General features: G+C 39.9%; 1 protein-coding gene across 5 annotated transcripts in view; it reads right to left on the bottom strand.

Moving 5' to 3' along the window:
• Positions 1–19,825, bottom strand: part of lrp8 (low density lipoprotein receptor-related protein 8, apolipoprotein e receptor) — a 175,445-nt gene that overhangs the window by 45,981 nt on the left and 109,639 nt on the right. For all 5 annotated transcript variants that reach the window (XM_040128434.1, XM_040128436.1, XM_040128432.1 and 2 more), the window contains 3 exons: positions 6,378–6,752; positions 3,046–3,168; positions 636–758 (listed from right to left, as the gene is read on the bottom strand). In XM_040128434.1, coding sequence (XP_039984368.1) covers positions 636–758; positions 3,046–3,168; positions 6,378–6,752 — 621 coding nt within the window. The remainder of the gene's footprint in view (positions 1–635; positions 759–3,045; positions 3,169–6,377; positions 6,753–19,825) is intronic.

The following is a 19,825-nucleotide window of genomic DNA, read 5'->3' as shown; positions in this document are numbered from 1 at the left end:
GAGAGGATGTGCAGGTTTCCCCTTAGACACACAAAAGATCGTGTTTAACATTAATGACATGGTTACAGGGCAATCTCATTATAGTGTGTATCCATCTGCCTCAGATCAGAGCTAGCTTGAAAGGGCAGCGCAGTTCCCTTGAATAATCTCAGAGACTTCGGCTTGTACTTGCACTTGAGTAAAATTTTACTGGTACATCACAAGTTACTTCAATTGCAATTACGTGAGCTACATTTACTTGATAGATTTTATTAACGGGTAGGTTTCTCTCAACTGCCTCACTCTGTTTGCAGCTGCACTGCATTACTTGTGATGTGAAATCCGTGACTGAACCTCGCTAAGTGGTAATTATCTATGGTGTGTGAATAATCTGTGTGGCTCCTTATGGGTAACATAGTCTGGTCACGTTTCCCTGGCTAAGATCAGAAAAATGTCCTGATTTACCCTGCCTTGATCAAATGAAGCCCCTTTTACTAAGAAGGGTGACCACCCACATTAGAAGTAGTTGATGATGCCCGGGAATACATTAGCATGTATGTACATCCCTGTAAGCCTGAGGTGGTTAAAGAACTAATGAGTATCTGGGTATGTGGGTGTTTCTGCGTGTGAAGAGAAGTAGAGAGAAATGATCTTACCGCACTCCTTCATGGGTTCATCAGACCAGTCCTTGCAGTCTTTCACATTGTCGCACACCTTGCTGCTGTCAATACACTCCCCATTCTTACAGCGGAACTTTCTGGGCCCGTCACACTTTGTAACTGTGGTGGCGACAAGACGTACAAGAAGGTTAAAGATTAGGCTGTTACATAGCTGTACAACATCCCTTTTCAGGTAAAAATATGCAGTGTCCAGGAACTTTGGTGTCTTAAAAAAAGTCACGCACAGCTGAGCCAAGTAACACAAATAACATATCATAGTTTGTACTGCAGTTAGTTCCAGTGAGAGTAAAAATTTTCATTATTTTCGGGGAGTAAAGAGATTTTGGTAGGTACAATAAATATGACACGTCAGCAAGCAATACTGTAAAAGCTGGTTGTAGTTTCTGCAGACAGTCGGCCAGGAAGTTGATCTTCGTTTTTGATCTCAGTAAGAGCTATCAGGCAGTGTTTGAGAAATAAATTGATTTGTTATAGCTCCCTGTAAATATACGCACGTTGTTGGTAGAGTAGTGAAATGTAATGTTAGAGATGTTTCGTTGAGATTTCGATTGGTGGAGCTTACTGAGGGCAATAAACAGGGAAGCCCGAGAAGCCCAAAGGTAAAGAACTGCCTAAGGCATTGACATCCTGGTCGATGATCAAGATGTGGATTTGAACGTAAGGCTTTAGTTTTGGCTTACAACAGTGATTGTGAACTGAATCATTGTATACAGACTGTTGGGGTGATTGGCAAGATTTATAACTTTTGATTTGACCTCGAGAATTTGCGAGAATTGGAAACAATTGCAAGCTCTCACAAATAAAATGAAAGTGTCTTTTTTTTTCATATTACATCCTCTGAAATTTGGAGGGAGGGCAAACTATTTACCAGATTATTTATTTATCAGATCAGTGAGTGTCACTGTCTGGTGCAGAATGTCACTTTCAATGTGAGTGAAACGCACACAAACACAGCCGTAGAGTCCATGACACCTTCTTCTTGCTTGCCTGTGTTTCTTGTTATTTTTTTCACTCACTAATAATTGTGTCAAATGTACAGGTACGTGCAAGCTGCACTGTGCCCTTTTTGGAAACTGAATAGTAAAAAAAAAAAAAAAAAAAAAAAAAAAAAAAAATCAATTTCAGGTTCAGAGCTGCACTTCAGAAATCTGGTTTCAAGATAAAGTTCACTACCAGCCAGAGCATACAATGATGACCTTGAGCTTTTCTGTGTGCCACAATATGTAAATTCAAGGTAACAGGCATGTTAGGCAAGAAAATAATCCTTGAATATCATAATTAATGTAGCTCCCTTTAAATTACAGCTGAGCACAAATACATGAAATTAAAAAGAAAACTGGAATAGCACTCAGTAGAGAGCACACCTCTGCCAAGGCCAATGTCAAGCACCAGACCTCAGAGAAAAAAATTAAAATTCATAGTGAATGATCTGGATCTGGGGTTCTTCCCTGGCTAATACCCCATCCCTCCAACAAGTTCAGTGTAAAACGTTTCAGTTCTTTTTGTATAATCCTGCTGTCAAACAAATAAACACACCGACAAACAGACACGGGCGGAAACTTAACTTCCTTGGTGGAGGTAATAAGGGTATGTGCATGACAGGGTTTCAACTGCAGGGGAACCAGGGGTAACAACTGAGTTCCCTTGAAAGAGACCCCAGCTCCCCTGAAAGCAATAAAAATTTCAATATGGTAGAAGAGGGGGCACATACTATAGCAGAGGCGATATTCAGTGTCTATTCATGCATACAGCAACTTAACTGATGTTTTTTTGTGCTACAATACTTGTCAGTCTTGTGTATGCCAGATGCAGTGTGTGGCCGAGTAAAAAAAACAAAAAAACAAAAACAAAAAAAAAAACATAAATAAACTTTGAGCACCTCTCGGATGCGTCAAAGGAGATTTAAAATCTTAACATACTAAGACTCTTTAAATACTTTGACATTGTGGTCTCTTACACTCTCATTCCTCTGTCTCTCTTACCAAGCAGTTCCAATTTTAGTTCTTTAAACTGTTTCTCATGGGGCCGAATAAACTAGTGCAGCCAAATGCAGCCATCTGAGCTGCTACTCTACACTTTCCCCTGTGAACCTCGCTAAAAGAATTAAAGTTGAAACTCGACAGTTTTTTTTAGGGTGAATCAAGTAGAACAAAGGACTAAAAAAATGAATGAAGCTGGTGATTTGCACACAGAGATTAAATTTGCAGGGGTTGCATCACCAATTTCCTTAGCAATAGAATTTGCAATTTTACTACAGTTTTTAGACGAAAAGCCAACGTTCGACTACCTACATAATCTGAGTGATAACTTTTGCACTCCTGATAACCCGGGAGTTTGTTTGCATGTTTTATGGTTGCCGTCCTTCTGGTACTCGTCCGGCACTCACCGTTGACACAGCCAGCTTCATCACTGTAGTCCGGACAGTCGTGAACTTTGTTACACTGTTTGGTGCCATGGATACAGGAGCCGTCGCCACACTGGAACTCATCAGGCTGACATGTAAGCAGGGCTGAGGGACACAAGGCACACAAGCATATATTAGAATTAGGTGAGTTGTTACATTAACATTACAGTAAAAATATCATCTATTGGTCTCGTCTATGAGGCGGTACGGATCTAGAGGCTCATAAAGCAAGTACAGAGCATTTTCCAAAGTACACACAATCACACTCAGCCCATCATTGCCCTTCCCCTGCTGTGTCTCTGAAGATGTGCACCTGTGAGTACAGTATGAATTTTGTTTCCTTAATAAGGCTAACTTGGAGTGCGTTCCAATCCAACAGTAATCAGTCATACACAACTCCTACCTGCACAGAAAAAGCCTCAAAGGAAATGAAAACCGGGCAGGAATTCATTCACTGTCTGAGGAAAATCCACGTCTAGTGACCTATTGAGTACGTGTGTATGTGCAAGTGTGTGCAGGTATTTGTTTGTGCTTGCTGTAACGGTGGAGGCCGGGTTTATTTAACTCATTCGTCTTCTTAACTGGCTGTTTAATTATTCATGTGTTGTGCTTTCGGACTGGCTCTGCCAAGGGGATGAAGGCAGACGTGATCAATTGGAGGCCACAACAATACGTAGCACGCAGTCACTGTATCAGGAAATATGGCGTAAAACAGAGCCACACACACTGTTTCACACCAACAAATTTACACATGAACCGAAGGTGAGCAGACACGTTAAATGACCAAACTCGAACGCATGTATGCAGCAATACCTGTGCACATTTACATGAGCACACAGGGGAGCTGACTCAGACTTCAAAAACACAAAACCATAAATAAATAAAGACAAACACATGTTAATGCTAAAATCAGCAGTGCGGAAGACATAATGCTGCGCCATCACAAAATGTGCTGATTCTTTCAGCCAAATGATTGGGATCTGAGCTCGGCTAATTATGATAAATCCCCAGGATGAATGGTAATAATAATGGATTGCACTCTGCAGAAATGGTGGCAGGAGGGAAAGGAGAGAGCCAACGAGAGATATGATTTGACCTCCTGCCGCCCTGCTCACAGTCACTTGTCTCAGAGTGTCTATGAAATAACACGAGATTATTGAGACAGATGTTTCAAATAAGATGGGCGAGGATAACCGGGGGACAGGTCTGTGGGAATGAGCAAATCTTGACGGAATAGCCGAGGAGGAGAGAACAAACTGAAGACATGCAACGACTCTCACATTCTCATTTACATTAAAGTGTTGCACCTCCCTAAACTGAGCTCTGCTCTTTCATTTGCATTACACAGACATCTCGAACTATTACATCTCATTTGACACAAACCAACAGCTGCTGTGCATTTTTATGCTCTTCCCAAACAAAACACTCAATCCTATACCTGGAAAAGAGAATTTTTAAATTATATCTTATTTAGCAAGTTAGCTAGCAAACGAGGTGTAGGCTTTTTAGAGGAGATATAATTAGTAGTGAGGCTGAGAAGCTAGGCTACTTTTTTAGCTTAATGTGGCTTAAAATACATACTAATAAAGACAAAAATCCATAGGAGGGGTCAATTATTTCAGGAAACCACTTAATCTCATATATATAACAATATGTATAAGTAAGAATAAAGAGTTATTGTTGTTGTTGTATACTTTCCAGAATAGTAACATTCTTGCCTAAATGCTTCTGTATGAGTGTGATGCTTATTTTCATATCGCTCTTAACCTTGTTGCCACATTATATTCAAATCAAAACCTATCCCATCCTACAGTGAATACCTACGTACTTATTGGGATCTCAAAAGACATTAAGATTAATGACCTATTGGCCTTGTCAAATTGCGTCTGGAGTGCAATAGAGAGATGGGGGGGGGGGGGTTTAAAGAGTATTATTACACAGTATGTGCAATGATCAATATGTTGAAAAAGCTGCTTGTGCTTTGGTACGCACGGTTATTCACTTATAGAAGGATTACAGCAGACTAGAGTATTGTACCAACCCTCCGTGACTGTGTGATTATTCCGGCTTCAGAATTTGTATGCGTGCAACATCTGCATATCTGTGACCATATGTGTAAACACAGGTATTTTCTCTTTGTGTGTATACTTGTGTCTGTTAAAGCCTTGTAAAAGCACGAGTGTGTGTGTGTGTGTGTGTGTGTGTGTGTGTGTGTGTGTGTGTGTGTGTGTGTGTGTGTAAGCACAGTGCGCTGGTATCATGTCATATTTGTGAGGCCGCTGTCATCTCCCTGAGTGGTGTGTGGGAGTGTGAAGAGGAGACCAGATGGGGGTCTCGCCAGATGAAGAACCTTCACCTCCCACAAATGCATGCGCACACACTCCCGCACAACACATACGGTCAAATGTGCACTCGAGGGTTCTCCTTCTGCTTCTGAAAAATCACACGGTTGCATGGCAACACATTCTATGGATCATCATGATAAAGTTTGCATTGATCTCCCGTCATCCATTTGGTGGCACACCAAGATGTGTCAGGCAGGTAATCTTTGTTCACATTACATGGCAGGTCATCCTTTGAAGTGGAGTCTTCTAGAAGAGGGGAGCCACATACGCAGCCATTGTTCCACAACAAAACATGCATTGCTATTGGTGTCCATTAACCACCTTCATTAAAGGCTAAAACTGGTATTTAACTTTTATTACTACAACACCAACCAACAATGAACTTGCCCTCCTAACAAGTACTGCGCATAGCCTTTGAGCTGTAGAACAGATAAATTACATAAAAGAACCATAACATTGCAATTGGATGACATATTCCTTCATTAAAGATTACAAATATAATGTATTAATAAATTGTAAATAATAAAAATAAATTATAAATTCCATTTATAATTTATTTGTCTCACTAAGTCAAACTAGCGAGGCTGCATCTGGCCCTGACGTCACTGCAGATCACTGAGCATGTGCAGTGACGTCAGGGCCACTCTCAGGAGACTGAAAATAAGGGAGCGGTTTCAGAGTAACTACACTGGCTAACTATATTTTAATTAAGGAATACGTCATTGCTATGACTCTTTTATGGGTCTTTCCAAACATTTTGAACAACACTGGAGTTTTATGGTACATTGAAAATGCTATACCATGCTTTGCCAACACAGAAAATACTTAGTGTTATAATAGTAGGATAATTTTGACTCTTGGGACTTGTATTATACATTAGAGGTCTTTCACTTACACACTCATTCAAACACTTACTATTCACTATTAATGAGATCACTATTCACGTTTATTATTATTCAGTTGACTTACGACAGTTTGCTTCATCAGATTTATCCTTGCAGTCTGCATCTCCATCACACTTCCAGTTCATGTGGACACACTCCCCGCTCCCACACTGGAACTCGCCCACCGGGCAGCGGGGTTTCTGGGGCTCCGTCCTTCGGCTGCAACGCTCCATGGACTCGTCCGATTTGTCCTTGCAGTCTGGGTCGCCGTCACACGTCCACAGGGCGGGGATGCACTCCGAGTCATTGCAACGGAACTCGTGCTGACCGCAGGTGGGAGCTGAGCACTTCTCCTCGTCGCTGGCGTCCCCACAGTCATCATCGCCGTCACACACAAAGATAGGCGACAAACACTTCCCGTTACGGCACTGGAAATCTTTGGAGGGGCAGGCCTTGGCATCTGCAGAAGGAATGGGATACGTGGGTGAAAAATAGAAGAGGTTAACATTTTGAGAGACAATGTTTCTTTCATTTTATTATCATTATTTATTAACTATTGTGTGCTTTCTATAAACAAAATATAATCTACTCTATACTGTAAGTCTGATTGTTCTTTTGCTAATACAGTGAATTCAACAAACTAAAGTCTATGTCAAATAAAGTATACATCCACTTGAAGTATACATCGATGTCCTTTTGGAAACGGACATTGGTGCATGTGGGAGTAAATGAGAGAAAATGTGAGTTAGAGGACAAATTGCTTGGGGGAATAAGAATATATGGAGCAACACGTCTTCCTCTCCTTCACTGGGGATGGAATGAAAGACAGCATTGGTGTTAAAATTTAGAGTTAATGAGCAGAGGGCAAGGAAGAGCCAGGAAAAAAAAACAAAAAAAAAAAAACAAGCAAGCTTGCCTCATGGGGAAAGCATATATTGTGAATTACTCCAAAAAACACATTGCACCACTGCAACCACAAAATCTCAACCTCTTAAACAATGAGTGTAGCGATTATTACATTAAACCACCGCGGGTAAACATGATCTTGACCATAATTCTGCACAATGCCGAGAGCATATGTGCAGCAGAAGTCCAGTACGTGGTAACAGGTGTGTAATGAGTACAGTGGGGGCACAGCTGCAGGTGCCTGCCGCAGTGCAGATCCCTGTGTGTGTATATGGATAACTGTACAGGAATACCTGTTGAGGATGTGTATATTCATGCGTACGTTTGTCTGTGCAAGTGTTGATTTCAGCTTCCAAAGTAGCTCAAGCTGCTGACAGCTAGGAAATTATCACAAAAAGTATGATAAATAATATTTCTGCTTTTTACATATTGAATTTGCGAGTGTGTATGTGAGTGCGGGTGTGCGCTGCCGCGTTTGTTTTACTAGCACACAGCGTGTTTCCTCTTTGCCATATCCCAGCAGTGACATTATCTCATTCTAGCCAGGTTGGACAAATCAATTTGAATCATGTATTCTGCTAAAAAAAAAAAAAAAAAAAAAAACACTTGTCCTTTGATGTAACTCTCCTCTCTGGGCAAACAACATAACTGCTTCCCTCTCTCTCTCTTACCTACCCACACAGAACGCCAAAGGGACTCATTATGATAATAGGCTATTGGATTCCCTGCTAGCTATTACTGCTAGCATGCTAATCATCCCCACTCAGATCTAAGTAATTTAATTAACATGAGCACATAAACAACATCAGCAGCATTCCGGCAGAACCTCAGGTGGTTTGGGGGTCACGTAGGTGTTTGTGCGAGCAAACACTTGGGCAAATAAAGTGATTATTTTTGAAAACTTTCTGTACAAACAGCAAGAGGCATTTTGCTTATGAAAATGATAAACATATTTTGCATCATCCCAGAGCGTGATAATGCGTTACTAGTCAGACTAAGCACCTTTGTTTTTTATGCTTTAAGGAGTTTTTCCTTAATGCAGAAAGCTTGGTCAGCCAAGTGTGTTCGCTTTAAACAGCAAGGCTGGGACAAGCAGCTTGTTAGTATGGTTCCCATCGGGATACTGAGCTACGAGAGGGATAGTTTGCTCTCAGTAGCTCAATAGCTTTATTTCCTCTACAGGAGCAGGTAGGTGGCTTGCAGTTCATTGAATTTGTGCCTTATGGATAAAAACAAATTTGGCTTGAGTTTGAAATTCACAGGGGCACAGTCTGTTCATTAAACACATCCTTCCACAACAACCTACAAGAGCAATACGAGTTCTGGGATGGCATCTATTCTTTTGCTTTTGGTTTTTTTTTCCCCATCTTTCAGATATTTCCGTTGTTTCTGATACCAGGATACTGAAACCTGAATAATATGGAAAAACGAAGAAGCAATATATACAGTATATACACACAGGAACACAAAAGTCATATTGGGGAAACTGCTTTTTCCACCATAGTTGTGGAACACTTTGTATGTATAGTAATTTTAATGTTTTGGCATATTAGAGGTACCAATTGGTTATTGGCATTATGCATTAATAACTATGAAGTTTTTCAATTCGTTTTAACAAACCAGGAACAGGTTTATTCATAACTTTAAATTGGCACTTGGTTCTTTACCAAAAGTACATCAATATCTTCAATTACTGTTAAAATTTTGCAAAAAGTAATTTTTTTTTCAAAAATAAGTGGCATGAATGTCAACTCTATCTCTGTTCACTGGTATTGTTAGTGCTAAGGTCTCAAAATATTATGTGCAAATTTATAAACTTTGCTCTACTATCTGTGCATTTCATTTTTTACGTGGCTTCATTTAACAAAATAAATATATTTAAAGCTTTTCACTTCATCTACCCCCTGACATTATAAAGGAACTGGAAATGTTTTAGTGCTGTTTATGCTAACAGACAAGTACAGTCTTCCTGTTTTTGCCACGAAAGAAATTTCCCCATGGTCTTGTTAGGTAAGCCAGAAAATTTCCAATGCTACATTTGGCATTTTTCAGCACTGAAACATCATCACATTTAACATACTGGTATTTCCCATTTCCCATGGAGAACTTCCAAAATCCACACAGAGCACAGGGGCATGTCATCTGTGTGTTACTTTAATCCTGTTTTCATGTCACCTGGCTATGTCAAAGGTGACACATGCCAACAAGACTGTGGTCGATCAGTCAGTGAAGACGGCCTTTAACAAAGACCAAAACCAATCCTTATAAACTGAGAGGGGGGAGACAGGTGCTCAGAGGAACACGTAGGTTGGTAGATCCATTGATAGATATGAGAGTAGAAATATCCTTTCCCACCTAAAGGGATCCATCCCCAGAACAGCAGGAGAGCAGATTTAATAGCAGATAAAGGCAGAGAGGATAGATGGTCAGACGAGAGGGGAAACAGATTAGATACAATGGGATTACAGTCAACAGATTTGGTAACAGTAAACCATGTTACAATGAAATTCAAAATAAAACAAGTACTGATATTTGTTAAGTATATTGGATGTCTCAGAAATCCTACTTAATTCAACAAATTACAAAGTTCTACCTAATGTTTGATTTAGTAGAACAAAGTTTTAAAAAATAGAGATCAATTGGTGTTATGGTAGATTCTTGACAGTTAATTAAACATCCCTCCAATGGATTATTCTTCCGATTACAATTTTAAATAGGTAATCAGTAATCTGTAACTGATTACATCTTGACAGTAACCTTCCCCACTGGTGGGTGACTGTATTTAGCTTGGGGTCAAAGCTTTCTATCCATCCATCCCCAGACTCTCCACTGGACAGCTAATAGATGGAGCAGGGAGATAGGGCACAGCTCATTGACCTTAATCTGAAGGACAATTGAACTCTCTTCCAGCATGCACTGGTCCGTGGCAAACAGCCATGCGTGCAAACACACACACACACACACGTGCACAAACAAACACAAACACACACCTTAACATTCTTCTCTTTGCAAGTTCACTCACTTTGAAATGATGTCCCTTTAAACACTCTCTAGACTGTTTTTTTCCTCCAAACCCACCACTCATCTACTCCCTAACTGCTAAATTTATTAAGGACCTGAGTTTATGCTCAGAACACTATTATTACAAATAATAAACAGCTCCCCTACTAGTGGAAATGTGCCTTCATCTTTTAAAACGGGGATTATCAAGCCACTCCTGAAAAAGCATAACCAGGACCCCGAATTGATCAGCAAATACAGACCAATAACAAATCTGCCACCCTTTCCAAAGATGAAAATTAGTGGCTCAGCAACTCATAGATCACCTTTCATCCAATAATCTGATTGAATCGCATCAATTTGGCTTTAGAAAACTCCACAGCACAGAAAAGGCTGTGACAAAAGTGGTAAATGATTTATTACTTGCTTCGGACTCCAGCTCAGTTTCAATACTAGTGCTCCTAGACCTCAGTGTCTGACACAACTGACCGTTTAGAAAGTCATACTGGTCTCACCAACATTGCTCTCTTCTGGTTTAGATCATATTTAACTGAAAGATCTCACTTTGTTTTACACAACAACTGTTCATCGGACCACGCTAAGGTCAGTAATGGTGTGCTACAAGGATCTGTGCTTGGCCGTATTCTCTTCTGTATTTACATGTTGCCCTTTCAAAAGCAAACCCAAAACAGATTTATTTGCATCAGCCTTCAGCCTCATTTAATCTGCCCTGGTTGACGCACTGTGGTTGTGTTTTCAGTTTTGTGTGTGCATGGTTGCGCGCAGGTGCTATATGTTGCACATTTTTGTTTGCATGTTTTCTTGTCTGTATCCAGGTGTAGATGTACAGGACTTTTGTATGCATATATGATGTTGTACTACTTTACCTCACTTTTGATTTATTTTTGAATGTTCTGGGTTTTTTAGTTTATAATGTCTTATATGTAATTTATCTCAATTGACATCATTTTCGTATTTTGCTTTTTATGTACAGCCCTTTCAGACATATTGACATATTTGTGATATTGGCATTGACTTGACTTGACTTAGTGTGTGCGCTCACACTCACACACAAACACATATACAAGTAATCTCAACTGAAACACACTTAAACAGGCACACACTAATAGGTGGACATGCTCAGATATGCACCCAAGCACATGTAATGTTAAAACACTAGATAATCATACGCTTGCACAGACACCTCACTCTAACCTTTGTGTATGAGTCACTGGCTTTAATGTTTCTGGAGCGTGCAATCCAAGCGGACTCTGGTCTAAAATGTCAGCCACTGAGCCCCGATGCGGGAGCATGTACACGTGTGCACAAGCATGCACACACTTTTGCCGACATACATACGCTTGTCTACAAACCTTAGTTCACCAGGTGTTCTCTCAGAAAAGCAAGCTGAAGTTCAGAGATCAACTCCAACAACCAGAAATGCAATTAAAACATTAACTCCACAGCACTGTGTGAAGTGCAGCATTTAGCCAAGACCAGCACTCTACAATCAGCTACAAACAGACAGCAACACTTGAAGACATTTAGTGGAGACAGAGCCTAATGGGCCATACAGTAGACAAGCAACAAGTTCATCGACTCTACAGGATATCAATATGTATGCCTTATCTTTCACACAAGAGCATCAATAAAAAAACATATCTGTGCTGAGTCAAGCATGCCTTGTACTGTCAGATACACAAGGGTAAGTGCAAATAAATCACTATCTAAATTCATGAGGATTGATGGGAGAAGGAAAATCCAAAAGAAGAGGAAAAATTTCTGTTCAATCGTTCAGTATTTATTAAAATGTCAGTCCAAACCATATCCTCCACTTCAGTGTGCCGTTTCATCGGGGCTCCGGAGTATGAGTACCCAGTGCTTCAAAAAATGATTTTCACGTGGAGCTGGGCAGAGCACCAGACTGAGGAGTTTCCAATACTTCTGCTGGTTCCAAGGTAACTTGAGGCTGTCGTTGTTGCACAACCTGTCACTTTGCCCACTCCATTCTCCACTGAAAACCTAACCTAATAAAACAGGATCCCCAGCACCAAAACAAAAGCAAAATGTCATGTACTCCGAGAAAAAATTCTATTTTATCTGAAAGAGCTATATGCCATTTTCAACAAAAATACTCCTGTATTATCAAATACAAAGAGGGACTACAGCAGATGAATGGCGATGGTGATGCATTATATATTCACTCTATTTGTGCAAAACATTGTTACTTTTTGTCTGTTCAGTGATTAATCCTCTTCATGCACAGTGACAACTAACGTATTGAAAGTAATGGTGCGATGCAACACTGTTTCCTAAACAGCAAGTAAGCTCTCCATCCAGGTCTCACCAACGATGGCTGACCCACTTCACAACATCCAGGGTGCAGGGTGCCCATTTTTTCATTGCGTTAAGGTAACAATGAATGAAAAACCTGATTGGTTACATCACGGTTATGACAGGCCTTGCATATATCATCTTAGCATAAAAAAGATGGAAACATCAGGGACTAATGTTAAAGTTAAGTTGGAAGTTTGGCTGAGGAGCTCAGCTTATGTTGTAATCATCGGCACATTTGTAACCCTTCTCAGGTGAGTTGCAGGTGCCAGGTGCAAAAGCCCCACTTTGGACTCAGAAAGGTGACAAGTTTGCACCACTATAATAAATTCACGTCACATAGTTTTCTTGCACTCCAGAGCTCCACGGTGCTCAGACACATCTGCATGTATTGAGTCAATGTTTTTAGTACTGTTAGCTAATGTAGCATTTCCTATGTATCAAGGACCATTACCCTTGATACCATTAAAACAGCAAACCGTCAAAGGAAGAAAAGTGCCAGAGGCATTGGCATCCCTGCATCTAAAACAATATAGTTGTGTTTTTTACAGGTGTAGAAACATGACACATAGTTGGGGTCATAACAATGAGGACTCGTGAGGAGACGCAGTTTTAGATTATTTTTTTGATGCAACACATTCTGCAGGAGGGCCCACAGAAGGGGGGGGGGGGTTAGTGTGTGAGTGTGTGTGTGTGTGTGTGTGTGTGTGTGTGTGAGAGACTAATTCTCTAACTTTAAAGACCAGTTGATTGGGGATGGCTTGTCCAGTTGGGGACAAAAGCTGTGTCCCCAACTGGGAAGAGGCTGATTTTTGGGTCAGTGGTTAAGGTTAGGGTAAGGGTTAGGCTTAGGGTAAGTCACAGGGAAATGAGAGCGTGCTAAGAGAAGACAGACATAGACAAGTTGACATGCAGTCCCTCTCCAGGGCTCTCACAAAGTGTTTATCAGTGCTTTGGCAACATTAGATCTTTGAAGCATCGTCGTGAGAGAGTAGAAGCACACGCATACAAAACACACACATGCAGGCACACACACACACACACACACACACACACACACACACACAAGCACACACACACACACGCACGCGCACACACACTTGTGACCACCAGACAGGCAGGCCCTGAGCCCTCAGATCTTTGATTTACTGTAACATAAAAGTGATCCTCTTTTCCTAATGGAATAGACAGATAGACAGTGAGGAGAGATGAAATTCAGAATAGATTTATCACTGACTGACAAACAGAAGGCAGCGTCAGAAAAAATTCCCTTTCCAACAGCCTGTCCAAATGGGGCTTACCAGGCACAGAGCCGACGGTATACGTTTGGAGCATTGGTGGGAATTTAACATGTCAGTCATCTCCTTTGGTTGGAAGATATGAAAAAAAAAAAAAAAGTACGATACAAGATAGTGCTGGTGTATACAGAGTACTTATATTTTGCACTTTATTATACACTGCGCATTTACTAAATGCACAAATGTGTAATACTAACACAATTAATTCACTTAAATAACATTATGCAGGATTTTCCTCAGTGAAATCTGCTAACTCCTCCTAACGGAACAAAGCCATGTCCTCAGGAATGCAAACCAATGCCCGCCGATGCAGTGAACAATTCATTTAATCTGATTAGTTTGAACTTGTTTTTCAATATATTGCACTTTAGCCAGAAATGCAGAAATTGTTTGAGGGAGTATGAAAAAGGAGGCGCAGGAGTAAATAAAGCTGCAGAGATGAATACAATGTTACAGCGCGCACACACACACACACACAGTTTAAAGATAAAATGTTACTGTTTGTTTTTACTGGTCTCAGACTTTTGTACCCCAATATATATATATATATATATATATATATATATATATATATATATATATATATATATATATATATATATATATATATATATATATGTGTGTATGTGTGCATGTGTGTATGTATACATATCTATATATCTATATATAACTGTGCAGTGTGCTTTTGATAATGCTGTATTTGCCTACGGTTATGTCAATAAAGCCTGAAAGGTGAGCTATAATGTGGTTTTGTATGCGCAGGAATTTTAATAATCTACGATCACATTTATTTAGAGAAAAAATCCAGCTAAAAACCCAGTGTTAAATACTGTATTTCCCAGCAAACTATCTACAGTCTAGCTGAACTAGGCTAACCTTTTTTTGGGTGTGAATTTAACATATTAAAAATGTGCACAAATTGACCATTAACCAAAAAATATCTGCATCAGTAAATTGGTCAAATCCCAGGGTCAATCAAGCCTAGATTTATACCACCTCCAGCACACGTGTGACAGCATGACTACAGTAGCAACTGCATTATTAGAGACAATAAACTTATAGAAGTACACATTTACTTTAATTTAACTTTACTTAAATCTACTGTAATCTCCACCACGATCCTCTGAATAGAGACTTTCTATTCACCTATGCTGGTTAGACTGTCTTTGCTCAGAGTAACATGTCAAACTAAGTGTGAAACGCCACTGGAAATAAGACGTCAATGTAGTGTGGCGTTAGAGCCTGGGGAGTCCAAGTGAAATGGCAGCTTAGATGGGAAGGGAAAAACGCCACAAAATTCACAGAAAGACTGAAACTCTCTATGTAACCTGACTGGTATAAACCAAGGGAAAGACTTTCTCTTAACCACTTCATGATGAGTAGGGATAATGGGGGGATTGCACACATCCACATCCACGCATGCACGCACACACAGCCCAACAGGGGCGGTATACTGACTAAAACAGGGTATTTCAATAGCTCAATCGCTATGCCATCTGACAGCAGTTAATACCTGAATATTAACTGCCTCACAAGCAATCACAGGGGACTGAATGCCCGTTTGTGTGCGTGCAGGTGGCGTGTGATGGATGTCCTTGTGTGCCTCTATGTACACATAGGCGTGTCTATTGATATAACGTGAATCGTGGATGCTATTAGTCACAACATTTCATATTTCATAGGATTTAAGCCATTAAATGTAAAATGTGACATGGCCATCACTCCATCCGCAAGGCTCCACACAGTCTTAAATCTTATCAATACCCCCTGCCTCATCCATATACACACACACAAACACACACACACACACACTTTATACGCCTGTCTGGAAAATAATTGCATTCCCTCAGATAATTGTCAAGTGGTAAATCTATGAATACGTTAAAAATAGGTCATTGTGATTAAGTGAGATGATTACAATCTCCACAATACGTAATCCTGCATTTTACCATGAGCGCTGCATGATAATGAAATAATTAACATTTTAGATGGACTAATCATGATAGACTTGTTTTTTTTTTTTTTTTATGTGTGATCTATCGCCACAGCCAGAACCATGTTTCCTTCTCTATATTACACTGTTTCTAAAAACTATTTAAACGCTATATCTTCACTAGAAACTCATTGTCCCACCCTACTGCCAGGCTAGTTTGATGTGCATGTCATTGGTCTGTCTTGAAAAAATGATGCAGTTTTTTTTTTTTTTTTTAAGATAATACAATTTGCTATGCAGAATAATTATATAACAATTACTTTGTTTTTCATTTAACAACTACAACTAATCTACAGTTAGTCCATATCTTTTTGAGTTGAAAAAAAAAAATTAAATTAAATTGCAACTCTGTAGGAAGAAGCAGTGGGTCTGGATAAAGATAGCAAAAATATTTTATTTTGAGATCCGTCAGAGAATACAAAACAGAACTGCACAAACAGTCCAGTGATCAAGCCAACTGTTTATCAAAATAACTTTTGTCGTATCTTAGGTTCAGATGAGCAGGTGGTTACAGTTGAGTGGCATTGCAACAGATTAGCTTTACTAGCTAGTAGTTCCTGCTGCTATCTTTAGTAGGTAGCAGCTAGCACCCACGTAGTTGACAGTATGGACAGGAATGCTTCAGAGGAGCTAATGAAAGAAATTCTGCATTTACCGTTTTGTAACGAAGGCTACCAGAGACAAAACTGCAAAAATTCTTATGTTCAATCTGGACACACTTCTAGAAAATGGCACACTATAGAACTCTAATGGAAGGTCTTGTTGACAAAAGAATTGTTGTATCTGTTAAAATGAGAAGTTGGTCACATTTTAATGGCAAGTGCAGTAAGTTGGCTAGAACATTAGGTTTACTAGATAGCAGCTAATCATTTTTCGCTAGTTACCAAGCGCTAACTTTAGTAGCTAGCTGCTAGTAGCCGTTTCGGTCACAAAATGGATGGAAAGAGAAATTTAAAAAAATATATATTTTTTCAAAAGAGACAAATGGAAAATTCTGTATAAATATACATTTTGATACAAGGCTTTGAGAATACTGAGGGGTGGGTCTTTGGCTGTCTACAGGTTCCTGGCCAGGGAACCAGCAACAGATCCTTCCTATCTGACTCTTTTATGTTATGTTGCGTGTCCCCTAGGCAGGAGCAAAGACAAGCAGGCTTCCCCGTCATCTCCATGTGATATTGAATGTGTGTGAGTGTGTGTAGTGTGCAGGGGATGGACGAGGTTGGGGCTGGAAGAGGAACGGACAATGTTCTTAAAGCTATCGAAGAAAACGGCCTGCTTGTGTCTGAAGTAAGTGAAACCGCCTCTGGGTGCACAGTGAGCCCTGTTTGAGTGCTGGCGCTCCATGACATTACACCTACGCACACAGTGAGAGCAGTCACAGGATTATGAATGAAGGGGGAAGTAATGGGAAGAAACTCTGAGAAAATAGGCTACCAATCTATGTCTATGTAGTCCCCTCTTGTAGAGGAAATGTGGGTGAAGCAAGATAAAAGAGGTAAACACACACCTCTACAACTGCACCTTCTGTTTGACCATACACAATTTTCTCATATTTACACAAATGTTCACACACATGAACTCACATACTACTACTGTATTTTTTATGTGGGTGGACTCTTCTTCATCCTCTTTGATCTGTTATCAAATAATGGAATATAGGTTTCATTTACTAGGGCCTACAGGTAACTGGACTCAAGAACGTATTTACTGCATTTGTGTTGATGCCTAAGGGAGGAGGGCTTTGCAGGTTTAAAAGTTTATGTGGATCCATGTTCCTGTGTGTACACTTTGTATCACACTGTGTTCACTTAGGATGTTTCTTCCATGTAGAACACACTGGAGCTTACTGACAAACTTATATCTTCACATATAAACACTTAAGAGGAGCCACTTTATTCATTCCCCTCCCTCTGCTTCCCAAGGGAATAATACACACACACACACACACACAAACACAAAATGTCTCCTTCTCCTCTCCCCCTCTCTGCCCTGCCATAAAACACCAACTAACATATCCCTGGTGTGCATCGATTCAGCAGCAGCTTGCTGTAATGTAACAATAGCACCACAGGTTGATTTGAAAAGAGCAACAGGTCCCCAGGGCCTGAAGGAGCCTCTCTGACTGTGACTGTCTTTCTGTTTTTGGTTCTCCCGCTCTGTTTAGCCAACAAAGTGCTGAAAGTGTCTTTGGAGCGAGTACTGACATTGCAGAGAGAGAAGAAGCAAAACTGACTGGATCCAAGTAAAGTAAAACGAGGACTGAGAGAGGAAGGCACAACAAAAATTAGAGTGTAACGATTCGGAAAGGACGTTTTACCAATGAAGTAGACACACAGAGGGAAAAGATTCCATGACAGATTGCCATTTCTTTAAATATCTATCAAAGACTGAAAGACCATCACATTCATACCTACAATGAATTCAAAGTTTCCAGATCACCTGAGCGTCTTTGAAATGGAGAACCAAAAAACAACACACAGAAAGTGTCCAGGCCAAGGATCAAACCTGAGTCTTTACTGCTGTGAGATAACAGTGTTAACCCAAAACCACGCTGCAATGTTAGTCTAGTGCAGCAGTTCTAAGAACAACATAAAAAGCACAGATTTGTTAACAAATATGAGTAACAGCAAAGTGAATATTGCTAAATTCTTCAAAACCTGCCGAATGAAGGAAGCCAATACCACAACTGGATGTTTAAATCCAGTTGTGATTAGACTCGTAACTGGTTGAGATTAGCCAAAACAAAAAAGCAAAATGCAAAAAGCATTTATGTTTAGAGCTAAGCTGCTGCTAGCACCAGGTTAGCACACACACTGTAAATGAAAATGCGAAAGAGAGGACGCAGCGAGTGGGTAAAAAAAAGACAAGAAAAACTGTGAGCATAAAAACATTTATAAATATAGTTTCGGTCATGAAAAACTCCACTTTCTTTTTCCCCAGGTAGCAATGACACAAATACGACACATTTAATTAATGTTTTGGGAAATTAACTCCCTTGCTTGTCGACATTTTTATTTATCCAATTTAATTCTTAATTCCAACCCTCACACATATTTTTGGTTCTATTAAACAGGCATCAGTGATGCATTGAGGTACGGGGGGAAAAAAAAAAAAAAAAAAAAAATCACCTAATCCTACAAGCATCTGTTCTCATTTAAGTGTGCGTGATCTTATTGAGTTTTGAGAGATACACTGATCAGCCGCAACATAAAAACCAGTTACCAGTTTTAACTTAAGCTGGCTTATTCTCTTGCTTGTCCCTCAATGGGACCCACACTCATACGTACAGAGGCACACACACACACGTGTTGTATTTATTTACACAGTCCAATTTGTCGTAGTTAAAAGTCGATTGGTGAGCAGGTAAAGAATAATTTTTAATTATGTTTTGTTTCAAATCTTCACTTAATAAAAAAATTCAAAATTAGTATTCAATAAACAAAAGGGAGGCCATCCTTCATGAAAACACCCCTTTTCCCAAACATGAAAAATGATGTTTTGACTACACAGACACAAACACACACACACCCTGAAGCATGCAAACACATAGCTAGCGTCAGCTGTGTGCCTGAATGAATGCGATTTTATATTAACATAAATTAAAGGCTCATAAACGTTCTTCAGAGGGCCTCCTCTAAATGTAATAAAGAACCTCTCTTCCTCAATCCATGTTTTATTCAACATTTGGATATGCTCAATTAGCATCCCTAATTAACGTTTGCTGTTCTCCAATTGTAGCTGCCGCAGGAGGGAGATATCGGAGAGAGAGGGGAGGAGATCAGAGCTGGAGGAAGAGGTTGGTGGTGAGGAGAGTGAAGAGATATGTTCATAGGGGGCAGGGGTGAAAGGAGCAGATTTTTCAAAATAGGAAGTGTATTTTGTTGGTGTTAGAAGATAGCATGAATGTGTGTTTGTGGATGGTAAAGTATTATACTGCATATACACACTTTCTGCACTGCTGAGTGAACATTAAGTTTTAATATTCTTTATGAAAACATT

The sequence above is a fragment of the Xiphias gladius genome, chromosome 6 (assembly GCF_016859285.1).
Source record: "Xiphias gladius isolate SHS-SW01 ecotype Sanya breed wild chromosome 6, ASM1685928v1, whole genome shotgun sequence".
Taxonomy (NCBI): domain Eukaryota; kingdom Metazoa; phylum Chordata; class Actinopteri; order Istiophoriformes; family Xiphiidae; genus Xiphias; species Xiphias gladius.
This window is presented reverse-complemented; position numbering and strand designations above follow the sequence as displayed.